The 13,564-nt window shown below is 41.2% G+C and overlaps 1 protein-coding gene and 1 pseudogene across 1 annotated transcript; both read left to right on the top strand.

The window, feature by feature from the left end:
* The first annotated feature begins 3,024 nt into the window (after positions 1-3,024).
* LOC104982816 lies at positions 3,025-4,634 on the top strand (annotated as a pseudogene).
* Positions 4,635-12,791: 8,157 nt separating this feature from the next.
* LOC104982818 (hemoglobin subunit epsilon-2) lies at positions 12,792-13,231 on the top strand (the record flags this gene model as incomplete). The annotated part of the gene is made up of 2 exons (XM_010832269.1): positions 12,792-12,883; positions 13,009-13,231. Coding segments are annotated over exons 1-2 (315 nt in total), but the record flags the coding sequence as incomplete, so codon positions are not given.
* Between the last annotated feature and the right edge of the window lie 333 nt (positions 13,232-13,564).

Here is a 13,564-nt window from a genome sequence, read left to right as displayed (position 1 = left end):
GGGAGATGGTAGAGCTGGAGAAGCATCAGCAATAGGAGATGGAGAGCAAGCTGCAATTTCACTCACACCTGAAGTTGATGGAACACATGGCCACATCTTTGAAAGTTTGCAACTTGAAGGTTCATATATAGGGGTTTACTGTAACTGAATCACTTTGCAGAACACCTGAAACTAGCATAACATTGCAAGCCAAATATAGAAAAAAAAATACTCTTATTCACACAAGGGCTATTCTTCACAATGTAGACAGACATTTCTTGTCCTTTCATTGGGCTTCTATTTCAGTGATAAAATATCTACTCTCTTTACCTAGAATTGTGTCATCCTAGGTTTGAGCTATTTCAAATCCTAAAACATGATGTTGTGACAGTGCTGCACTCAGTATGACAGGAAATGTGGAAAACTCAGCAGTGGCCACAGGACTGGAAAAGGTCAGTTTTCCTTCCAATCCCAAAGAAAGGCAATGCCAAAGAATGTTCAAACTACCGCTCAGTTACACTCTCTCACATGTTAGCAAACCAAAATTCTCCAAGCCAGGCTTCAACAGTGCATGAACTGTGAGCTCCCAGATATTTAAGTTGGATTTAGAAAAGGCAGAGGAACCAGAGATTAAATTGCCAACATCCGCTGGATCATCGAAAAAGCAAGAAAGTTCCAGAAGAGTATCTATTTTGCTTTATTGACTACACCAAAGCCTTTGACTGTGTGGGTCACAACAAACTGTGGAATATTATTCAAGAGATGGGAATAAAAGGCCACCTGACCTGCCTCCTGAGAAATCTGTATGCAGGTCAAAAAGCAACAGTTAGAACTGGACATGGAACAGCTGACTGGTTCCAAATCAGGAAAGGAGTACATCAAGGCTGTATACTCTCTCTGCTTATTTAACTTATGCAGAGTACATCATGTGAACTGCCAGGCTGGATGAAGCACAAGCTAGAATCAAGGCTGCTGGAAGAAATATCAATAACCTCAGATATGAAGATGACACCACCCTTATGACAGAAAGTAAAGAACTAAAGAGCCTCTTGCTGAAAGTGAAAGAGGAGAGTGAAAAAGTTGGCTTAAAACTCAATATTCAGAAAACTAAGATCATGGCATCCGGTCCCATCATTTCATGGCAAATAGACGGGGAAAAAATGGAAACAGTGTGAGACTTTGTTTTGTTGGGCTCCAAAATCACTGCCGATGGTGACAGCAGCCATGAAATTAAAAGACCCTTGCTCCTTGGAAGAAAAGCTATGATGAACCTAGACAGCATGTTAAAAAGTAGAGACATTACTTTACTAACAAGGATCCATCTAGTCAAAGCTATGGTTTTTGTAGTAGTCATGTATGGATGTGAGAGTTGGACTATAAAAAAAGCTGAGTATTAAGAATTGATGCTTTGAATTGTGGTGTTGGAGAAGACTCTTGAAAGTCCCTTGGGCTGCAAGGAGATCAAACCGGTCAATTATAAAGAAAATCAGTCCTGAATATTCATTGGAAGGACTGATGCTGAAGCTTAAACTCCAATACTTCGACCACTTGATGCAAAGAGTCAACTCATTGGAAAAGACCCTGATGCTGGGAAAGATTGAAGGCAGGAGGAGAAGGGGACATCAGAGGATGAGATGGTTGGATGGCATCACTGACAGATGGACATGAGTTTGAGTATGCTCCAGGAGTTGGTGATGGTCAAGGAAGCCTGGCATCCTGCAGTCCATGGGGTTGCAAAGAGTAGGACATGCCTGAGCAACTGAGCTAACTGAGGTTAAGTAGTCTATCCTAGGGTGTCTTTTTAATTTTTCTTAAGGGAGGGGGAACCTTAGAAATACTTGTGAAGGTCACAGCCCAGGAAAACTGATCCACCAAAGGCTGATTTTTAATTACACAGTTATGGGCTGCTTCTCCCCCCCGACCCATTCCTTACCATCATATCAACAGGACCCCAGTAAAATAACAGTGGGTTGCAGATGAAAAAGTTGTAAGGTACAGACTCTATTTGATGATGATATGTTCTTAGGGGAGCCTACAGACAACAGGGACATCAAAATACAAAACAAAACAAAGACACTAGAGAAATTTGAAGTCTCCATCACTGATGGCTTCAAAAAACATTGAACATACTCCAACACCTAGCCTCTCATATCAATTCATTTATTCCTCATTGTGATCACAAGTCCTAGTATTAAATAATTTCAGACTTCTTAGCTGCCTCACTGGTATCAATAAGAAGAGAAAATCAAGAAGAAAACTCAGGGCAATATCTCCAGAGTGGACAATTTCTCTTGTTGTCACAGAGCAATTAACAGAGTTCCCTGGAAGCACAGGATGTAAGCTTATTCTGCCTGTTCTCTCTATGAAATAACCTTTGGATATTTTAATTTGGGATTGAGCTCTTAGTTCTATTGTAGATTCCTTGCATTTCAACTCAGCTTCCTGAAGTAACCATAAATATGTGTGTTTTTTTTTTTTTTTTATTCTCCCTTGGAAAACTGAAATCCAGAGCTTGTTTATAATTCACTCCTCAAGAGAGCTAGAACTGATTTGAGTTTCTTGTCTATGATTGTATTTTTTATCTTGAGCATGTTTTTGTCTTTGTCACCATCTCACCATCTTTAACCAATACTAAAATGGTTTGAATAGAACTCCTTCCTTGTCTGGTGCTTAGCTACACTCCATGAGTCATTCTGGGAGAAGGAGAATGGGAGAGATGGATGCCATCGTAGAGGATGACATGGGAAGAGCTGAGAGCGAAAATGGGGAGTGAGTGGAAAATATGGAGGAGGACATAACAAAGGAAGGTGTCTCAGGAACCAACACGTTATCATACACTCAATATACATCTTCCTTGCTGACCATCAGCTGTTCTTACTCCATGCCTGAGGGACACAGCCTAACCTTGACCAATGACTGAAAGGACAAGCAGGAGCAAGGGGGCAGAAGTTCAGCAGTAAAGAATAAAGGCAACAGCATCCAACAGCAGCACAGACTTGCTTTTGATGCTTCTGTGATCACCTGTAAGCTCCACGACTTGACATCATGGTGCATTTTACTGGCGAGGAGAAGGCTGCTATCACTGACCTGTGGGGCAAAATGAATATGGAAGAGGCTGGAGGCGAGGCTCTGGGCAGGTAGGAAGTGGCCTTCATGGGGGACAATGGTGAATATGAGCCTGGCAAATTGATCAGCAAATTCTGAAAAAATTTTCAAGTCACTGATTTTCCATCTGCTATTTCCATCTCATAGGCTACTGGTCTTCTACCCCTGGACCCAGAGATTCTTTGACAGCTTTGGCAACCTGTCTTCTGCCTCTGCCATAATGGGAAACCCCAAGGTCAAGGCCCACGGCAAGAAGGTGCTGACCTCCTTTGGAGAAGCTATGAAGAATTCAGACAACCTCAAAGGTGCCTTTGCTAAGCTAAGTGGGTTACACTGTGACAAGTTGCACGGGGATCCTGAGAACTTCAGGGTGAGTTTAGGAAGTGTTCGTGTGTTCCCTGTGGCTTTTTACTTTGCAGTAATAATGGAAGTTGAGTGTTTGATTGGAAAGACTAGCAAAGATCTCAGAAATCGTAGATCAAACTAGGTGTTAGGAGGACAGACTTCCAGTGGGCATACCGAACCCACCTTGATTCGGGACTAGTGACATAAAGAGCTATGAGCAGCCTTACTGTGCATGCATGCTAAGTTGCTTCAGGTGTCAGATTCTTTGTGACCCCATGGCTGTAACCCACCAGGCTCCTCTGTCCATGGGATTCTCCAGGCAAGAATACAGAAATGTGTTGCCATTTCTTTTTCTAGGGGATCTTCCCAACCCAGGGATCAAATCTGTATTTCTTACATCTCCTGCATTGGCAGGCAGGTTCTTTACCATTAGTGTCACAGTGAACAGCCTTAAGTTTGTTTAAAAATTTTCAGAAACTTCTGTCAGAACTGGATGTATTTATCCCCAGAAAATATCAAAGAGTAGCATATTTTCTCAAGGAGAAATAAAATCTGACTTTTGATAGATGAAGTCCAATCTCAAGGAAGGAGAAGTATCTTATGTGATTCTTGATGACTGAAGTTAGGAAAATATTTGGGAGAATAATTTTTAGACCATTCATCTCAAAGAAAAATAGATCAATTCTCTATTAAATTACCCACAGTATTGTGACTAAGTGAAGGCATATTGCTGCATTGGTTGGAGGCTTTACTAAACTCATTCTAGGAACCTATGAAACCCTGAAATCCTATGAATATAAAAATTAGAGGGAGGGAGAGAGGCAAATAAAAATAGTGAAATAGGAGAGAGGCAGGGCCTGTAGGTAGAAAAATATTGAATGGAGGGCTCATAGAATTTAAATTAAATTGAAGGACAAGCTCATACGAGTTTATTGTATAGGTACAACTTATGGAGCAGTTTAAGATGTGGACTTGGGAGTGAGTGTAGGTACTTAGCCATTATTTTCTGCAACTCTTTTAGGAAACTTCTACTTGGCATACATAATTGTCATTCTGTCTCTCATCCAATAGCTCCTGGGCGTTGTGATTGTCATTGTTCTGGCTACTCACTCTGGCAGAGAATTCACCCCTGACATGCAGGCTGCCTGGCAGAAGCTGGTGTTGCTTCTGGTGTTGCCACTGCTCTGGCCCACAAATACCACTGAATCCTCTTTTCAATTCACCATTTTGTGTCCCCAGTGCCTTCCTTCTGCCCTTGGGGACTGGGGTTTGACCTTGAGAGCCCAGCTTCTGTCTAATAAAGTACATTCTATTCAGGGATCAAAAATTAACATTGTATCTTCTCTATCATTTCATCTTGTGCTAAAGGAGAAACAGTTCATTAGCTGAAGGATGGGGAGAGACATAGGAAGAAGTAACAGTCCTTTGAGAAGCATTGGGAAACTCATCAGTGGAAGACAGACATTCTGGTAGGATTTAGGGTTATTGGGAGAAAGTTAAGGTGGAGAAAGAAGTTTTCTGTGGTTGAAAATGTTTATTTTAGTGGTTGCGGTCTGACTGCCACAGGGCAGTGGGGCAAAAACTTCCTGTAGCAGGAAGGCAGATGTACTAAGTGGTGTCTGAGAGAAAACAAAATAGATTTATAGTGCATGCCACAGTTTGCAGGAAAAAACAAAAGCTTTGTAGGGATTTATCATCTAGACTCGGGTTACTTTTTCAGTTTGCTCCAACATACATTTTGAGTCAACTAAGTTATCATATATCTTATGAGACTGAATTGGAGATAAGAAGATCAGTTGAAGGGTGGCTGAGAATTTTCAAAAAATCTCCATGAACCAGCAATAGCTTACCCTTTTCTGAAGGATTCCACTGTCTCCTTACAAAGCCAAGGCTAAGACACTTGAAATCATTGTACATCATATTCTCATTGAATGTAATGTGTACTAAAGTAAAATTAGAGCTAGGGTAGTGTATGAATTCGGACAAACAGGGGGATGACCAAGACTTCGTGTAGGAGATAAGATAATAACTAAGTCTCATAGTTTAAAATTAGCCAGCCAGAGCTTGGCAATGTGCATGAAAATGGCTCTCTGGAGGTGGAAGAGAAAGTAATACATAGGTGGAGGATTAGGAAAGACTAGATAATATAAGGTTTTGAAGATAAAAATATGTTATTACCTTGATAGTAGTAAGAGTAAGCAATAAATATTCTTAACTTTAAATGACCCAAGGAGTAGGATTTGGAGAGGCAAATAATCTGCTTAATTCACACAAAATGAATTGAAAATTGCAGACTAGACATGGATGCTAATTGAGGAGAACAGATATAATGGACTCAATCCAAGAAGATCGGTGTGTTTATTTGTGTCTGACTTTTTGTGACTGTTTGGACTATAGCCCACTAGGCTCTTCTATCCATGGGATTTTCCTGGCAAGAATGCTGGAGGTCGTTGCCATTTCCTCTCCAGAAGATCTTCCTGATCCACTGATGGAACTAGCATCTCCTTCTTGGCAGGCAGATTCTTTACCGCTGACCTCTGGGGAAGCCCTGAAAGATCAAGGAGGTCTGCAAAAAGTGAAGGATGAAGAAGGGGAGAGTGAATAGGACATATTTTCTGATTGGGGTGGATGAGAAGGAAGGGGGTGGCAGCAGTTGAGAAAACTCACAGCCTGGCTCTACCAAGAAGAGGCCTGCAATGACCTGAAGACGTCATATAAGAGAAGCATTAACTGAATTATTCTTGAGAATGTCACTGCCAGATTGCTCAGGGAATCATGAGCTCCAGGCTTTGAGTCAAACTATCCTCTTGAGGACTGGCAAATTTAACTGTATGAGGCATTCATTTCATTATTTCCATACATTAACTACAGTCAGTTCAGTTCAGTTCAGTCGCTCAGTTGTGTCTGCCTCTTTGCGACCCCATGGACTGCAGCGTGCCAGGACTCCCTGTTCATCACCAAGTCCTGGAGTTTACTTACTCATGTGCATTGAGTCGGTGATGCCATCTGACCATCTCATCCTCTGTGGTCCCCTTCTCCTCTTGCCTTCAATCTTTCCTGGCATCCGGGTCTTTTCAAATGAGTCAATATGTCCTGTGAATTACTTTCGAATTTGGCCTTTTGTCTTCACAATGCGGCTAAAAGGCCAGTGATTACATTTTTGCAGACTGTCAACACACTGGTCTGTCTGTGCTCCCTTACCTATTTGTTTATTTGAGTGCATTGGATCTTAGTAATGGTTGGGAGATCTTTGTTGCATCATTTGAGCTCAGTAGTTACGTCTCTGGGTGGGATCCTTGTTGCCCAACTAGAGATTAAATCCATGTCCCCTGCATTGTAAGGAGAATTTCTATCCACAGGACCACTAAGAAAGTCTCCCATTGCCTCTTAATATGCCCCTAAATAGAGTAAAGAAAGGCTCTCTGTGGCATGAAACCTCATCCAGTCAGTCAACAAATGAGAGCAAAGTACTTTTTTAAACCAGTCGATCTCTTTTTCATCCTTCTTGCCTCTCAACTATTATTCTTACTCTGAATATCACTTTCCCTTTTCACTTTCATGCATTGGAGAAGGAAATGGCAATCCACTCCAGTGTTCTCGCCTGGAGAATCCCAAGGACGGGGGAGCCTGGTGGGCTGCCGTCTATGGGGTCGCACAGAGTCGGACACGACTGAAGCGACTTAGCAGCAGCAGCAGCAGGCATGATGATGGTGAAGGAGCAAACAAGATATATTCTTCCTCCCTTAATGATCTAGGTTTAGATCTGGATTTTTCCAGTTCAGGACAATTGAACTGAAAACAAAAACACAATTTACACACACACACACACACACACACACACACATATGCATATATTCAGGTCTAGAGGGCTCAATTTTTTAATAGATGAAAAGGTGTCTAATTATTGTTGATAGACCATAAAAGTCAGCTGAGAAAAATAATGTGATAACACAATTATCTGCGAATATTAACCTAACTAAGAGCCAGAGGGTTTAGAGATTGTCATTACCAGGTTTAAAATCCTATAATGACTTCTTATTCCCTATCACTGAGGAGAAGTTCTAAGTTATTAGGTTTATGCTTTCTCTACAACAGTATTTTCTGCCATTCTCACTTTTACTATTTACATATCAACCAGCCCATCACTCATATCTCTAGCATAACAGATGTTTGTTTTACTTTACTTAGAGATTTGTGCCACTATCTCAACTTTCAGGACCTCTATCTTAATACTCTCAACTGACAGATTCCTTCTTTTCATTCTGGGCTGCCTCAACTATGACCTTCTTAGACTTTTTTCTGATGTGATTGTGTCCCTCTCTCATTATGTCCTGGAGAAGGCACTGGCGACCCACTTCAGTACTCTTGCCTGGAAAATCCCATGGATGGAGGAGTCTGGTGGGCTGCAGTCCATGGGGTCGCTAAGAGTTGGACACAACTGAGTGACTTCAGTTTCACTTTTCACTTTCATGCACTGGAGAAAGAAATGGCAACCCACTCCAGTGTTCTTGGCTGGAGAATCCCAGGGATGGGGGAGCCTGGTGGGCTGCCATCTCTGGGGTTTCACAGAGTTGGACACAACTGATGCAACTTAGCAGCAGCAGCAGCAGCTCATTATGTCCAGATATTAATTTCCTTCATAACAAATGATAATAGCTGAAATTATTTGTTGATGGGCTTACTTATTCATTTTCTGTATCTTCCACCCCCAAATTAGATTCTTTGTCTATCTTAAATCTCCAGTACATAGAACAATTATAACACAAAGTCATGCAACAAATAGTTATTGAATGTACATTTAAGGATCCATGGGAATGAAAGTTTGAAAAAACATTATAATTTTATTTAATGTAAGAAACATAATGTTTGATCAGCTGTCCCGAGATGGAATGTGTTTCTCAGAGTACAATCAAGGACCCTTGCCTGGCCTTTCCCCTGTGTTGTCATTTGTACTAATGGGGAGCCAGCTCTAAGACCTTAGAACCTGCTGCTTTGGTTTGAATTTGAGCATCCTGCTAGCTCTGCAATTTGAGATGCATCACTTAATACCTTAAGCTCTCATTCACCGATCATGTTTATCTAAGTTTATTTTTTAGAGAATTAAATACATTAATATATCTCACATCTTTAGTTCACTAATTGGAACATAAGCTCTCTTTATCTCTTCCTCTAAAAATAATTGACTGCATCTATAACTTCTATCTTTTAGCAGTAGTATTTATGTTATCTATAAGCTCTATCTATCTGCACTATATGTGTATATGTATTCATAAATATATGTTATCTTTTGTCTCCAATAATAATGCTTTTTTAAAAAATTTAGCTATAAGGATAGTTATCATTATTGAAACTGAGCTTCAATTGAAACTGAAGCTATATGATATTTGATATCATATATCAAATGATAATTTCAAATATTATCATTATTGAAATTGAGCTTCAGTGGAAATAAAAGGTCATTTTGTGAGGAAATGGAAAATTCAAAGCCTGGAATTGAGAAATCAGCAAGACAGGTTTAGAGGAAAGAGAAGAGATGAGTCCAAAAACAGAGGGATGGTAAGGAAACAAGGATAGCTGTGGGAGGTGAAACGTTTGGCAGTATTGCGGTTGAAAGGAAAGAAACTCCAGAAGACTGAACTAAGACCAAGAGGTAACGCAATAGGGACTAAAGACTGCTTTCAGAAGGCCAGAGGGGTTTGTTTGGACTTTGTTTACTTTTAGAAGAAACCTATATAGGGATGAGGAAAGTGTCTACTGGAAAGTATAATTGTATGAAAGGAACTGTGCCTTTGTTATTTTTCACTTCTCCTCTCCTGGAAGCAGAAAAAAAACTTGCCAAGGAGAAATGTCTATACAACATATGCTGGTTCTGTATAAGGAAAGAACTTAGAGATCACAAATATATTGCTAAGGCTATTTATACATTAGGGCTTCCCTGGTAGCTCAGATGGTAAAAAATCCGCCCTCAATGTGGGAGACCTGGGTTCCATCCCTGGGTTGGGAAGCTCCCGTTGAAGGATGGCCTGGCAACCCACTTCAGTATTCTTGCCTGGAGAATCCCCATGGAGGGAGGAGCCTGGCAGACTGCAGTCCATGAGATCAGACATGACTGACTAAGCATACAGCACATTCATACATTGGCTGAGCATTTGTACAGAATTGTTTCTAGATAGCCATTTCAAGTTTGCATCCTATAAATCCAGAAGTGGGATGAAGTGTCTCTGGGGGAGGAAAACAGCTAGAACATGTATGCTGGAGTGAGTACAATAATAAAGCTATGAGTGTTTATTTTTATGCCTGCAAAAGGTGAAGTTGCTCGTGCTAGGAATATAGGAGGGAAATCATGGTCAAGCCCTAGTCTAGCAAGGGGAACAAACTAGCTGTGCTTAGAGACAAGGCAAGGCCCCAGGCTTTGCAGGAAGTTGATATCACTCAGTTCAAAATGGGAGCAGAGAGGCCAGCCCAGAACTCTCTGCTCACTGTGCACATCTGTTATCTCTCTTCACCTCTACAGCTCCTGGAAATTGTGCTAGTGATTGTCTGGCAAGCCATTTTGATACAGAATTAACCCTCCCAGTGTGGGCTGCCTTGAAGACGACGGTGACTGGACTGGTGAACACCCTGGCCCTCAAGTGTCACTGAGGGTCCTGCCCAGTAATAGAGTGTCACCAAGGAAAAGTTTTATTGTTCTAATAATAATAATAATAACAACAACAACAAGAACAGCAGTAGCAGTAATGCTCTGCTAAGAGCTCTTCTCAGAGTATTTGTCCTCAGGTCTGCTTTTCTCATGTGCTTTTACATATTTGGAAACATTAGAAATTCTATGTCGAGCTGTATTTTGGGGGGGTCACCATTCAGATTTTGCATGAAGTAGAAATTTCTGCAGGAAAATTAAAAACAGAGCACCTAAGGGATGTGGTTGGGACATACACTTGGGAGAAATATATACACGTGAGTTTTTCCAGTTAAAGATATAGGGGCATTCAGGTGGGAGGGGAAGGGTATCAGGGGACAAGAGCTCCTTAGGACCACACACTTAAGTGGGTCTGAAAAAAGACTTCAGTGAAGGCAAAGGTTCTGAGGTAGAGTACCTAAGTGGAGATTCTTTATAGGAAAATTAGCTCAGGTCTGAAGATGGCCATGTGCAGGCAAGGATGTCATTCCATTCTAAGAACATATTTTCTAAAAGCAGCTGGCTTGTCCCAGCCCTTGTAAAGAGAGACTCGGGATGGGAGAGGTTGGAGGTCAGAGCAGGGGATACCTCTTTTTAAAGTCAACTCCAAAGAACTGCCCATGGGCTTTACTAAAGAACTATCTGGTTAAAGTGAAGAGAGCTGCCTGAGAAGGTTTAATTTTTTTTTTTTTTTTCAGGACTGTTTTTTTTTTTTTTCTTTTAAATATTTATTTGTATTTATTTATTTGGTTGTGCCATGTCTTAGCTGTGGCAGGCAGGATCTTCAATCTTTGCACCATGCAGGATCTTCAATCTTTGCACCATGCAGGATCTTTAAATGTGGTATGTGGGATCTAGTTCCCTGACCAGGGTTGGAACCTGGGGCCCTGCATTGGTTGTTCAGAATCTTAGCCACCAGACCACCAGGGAGGGAATTTTAAATTAATTGTTGCCATGAGGAGACCTATGTGAGCAGGCTGGCTACAGCATTTCAAGAAGGAGAGACCATTGTAAACTGCTCAGAGAGAGGGACTGTCTAAAAAAGTGAGAGAGAAAATCAGGAGTTAGAGGTAACTTCAAGAATCATTGCCTGCTTTGCTGAAAGGATGGAAGTATTCCCCAACATTCAGAGCTGCAGAAGTCCCTGAGTCTGGGGCCTTGCAGGGGCACATACTCTGATGAAGATGGACATCAGAGCTAGAGATAGAAAGTACCCAGATCCAACCCTGCAGGCCAGACCCCAGCTGAGTGTAAGTGAGGTTCCTGGCTGTGGTCATAGTTTCCGCTTTTTTCTTTTATTTCTCTGACTTATTTTCTTGAAGCAAATTCTTTTGAGATTAATCCAAATTAATCTCTGTACCAAAGTGCTCACATAAAACAGTGCTCACAGATTATCCACTCTGTCATGGTAAACAAGCTTCCAGAAACAGAAATTTTTATCCACATTTCACATTTAAGTCTTTTCAAGGCTGAATCCATAAAAGTGTCTCACTATATCAAATAGGATTTATTTTCTAATAGTAGAAATTTTGCTATTAATATAATATATTGGGTTGAACTCTAAATTTTAGAGTCCCTCTGTAAATACATATGAAAATTATTTTCTTATTATATATACATATACTTGTAAGAGTGATCTCAGGGAGAAACAAACCAGCTTTCTGGAGGTCAAAATGTCGGAGCAATAAATTCTGAAATAAAATGAATCATTCCCTCTCCCACTAGAAATGTGTCTTTTCCAGTCTTGTAAATGCTTATTTGGATGCATGAGAACAAAGTATCTTAGATCACAGAGGCAGTGGTGTGTGGAGTACTGTCATTGATTGCCTCTGACTGATTAGATATGAAGAAAAGTCACACTCGGCCAGGAGTATGGACCCAGCACATGAGACAACTCAGTTCATCCAGTACCATTGCCAAGAGGAATTCATATACTCTCTTCATTAAACATAGAAGCACCTATTCCCCAACATTTAATAATGTATTCTCTGATATGAATGCATAGATACATGTCCTGGCTAGAGACACTTTCCATATAATCAGAGTGAAAAAAATTATTCAGACAAGTACACATATTACTGATAGAACTCAGTAACAAAGGGGTGATGTTCAATTCTCTAAATTACCGAGTTCTTACCTATCTTGTTTCTAAATTGATGCTGGATTGGGATCATTTTTGCTTGTTTATGAGAATTATAAAAGTATGAGCCCATATAAGCTTTAGAAGTGTTGGTAACCCAAGAAGAGCTGTGGCTTCATCTATTAATATACCCTGGCTGAACAGCAGAATAGTGTCTTGTAAATACCTGACACAGTGCTCAACAGAGTTCTAAATGTTGCTCTTCCTAACTCTAGCTATGCTTCATGGTCAGCCTGCTGGTCACTTCAGGAGGGGTGGTGGGGAGCTTGAGATATGAATTGCACAGTAGAGGGTAGGGGGGAAAACAGCAGAGTATCCCTGATAGAGCCAGTAACACTATCAGAGACACAAATGTCCATCTTGCTGACCCACCCTTGCCCAAGTCCCACCCCTGGTGGTGGCCCCCTACCTTTGACCAATAGTCTCATTTTATTGGGGGAAAGAAGGACCTTGGGACAGGAGATGAGGAATAAAAGGCCACACAGTGAAGAGGCAGCACAGACTTGCTTCTGGCCCATTAGGATCACCAGTAAGCTCCCAGACACCATGGTGCATTTTACTACTGAGGAGAATGTTGCTGTTGCTAGTCTGCGGGCCAAAGTGAATGTGGAGGTGGTCGGTGGTGAGAGCCTGGCAAGGTAAGCACTGGACACAGGTAGGAGAGGATGTAGAAAGGCTGAAAGTGTTCCATAAAAGAGGGACTGGTTAGGTTTCTTACATACTCTGACTTCTCATCTGTTCGGTGACTATAATCATCCCATAGGCTCCTGATCGTCTGCCCATGGACCCAGAGGTTCTTTGACAGTTTTGGTAACTTATACTCTGAGTCTGCAATAATGGGCAACCCCAAGGTCAAGGTCCACGGCAGGAAAGTGCTGAACTCCTTTGGAAATGCCATTAAGCACATGGATGACCTCAAGGGCACCTTTGCAGATCTAAGTGAGCTGCACTGTGACAAGTTGCACGTGGATCCCGAGAACTTCAGGGTGAGTTCTGGGCAAGCCTGTGCTTTGTTCTTTCATCCAGGTTTCTGTGCTGTGGTTATAATGAGAACACTGACTCAAGTCTTATGCTATAGAAATATATTTTTTGGAGGTAATATTTCAGAGAAAGGCTTGATTTTGATAGGTTGTTCCAGAGGTCAAAGATAAGACCAAGTAATTATTCTATGGCTAGTGGAGGTCACTGGTCATCTGATAATTCTGAAAAAAGAAAACATGTTGTGAAGAAAACTAAACAAACTTGAGCTGTATGTTTTGGCCTGGAGAATACAAACTGAGCCATGCAGAAGAAATCTTGCCTTGATAACTGAAATTTTC

The sequence above is a fragment of the Bison bison genome, unplaced genomic scaffold (genome assembly GCF_000754665.1).
Source record: "Bison bison bison isolate TAMUID 2011002044 unplaced genomic scaffold, Bison_UMD1.0 scf7180017860641, whole genome shotgun sequence".
In the NCBI taxonomy this organism is placed as follows: Eukaryota; Metazoa; Chordata; class Mammalia; order Artiodactyla; family Bovidae; genus Bison; species Bison bison.
This window is presented reverse-complemented; position numbering and strand designations above follow the sequence as displayed.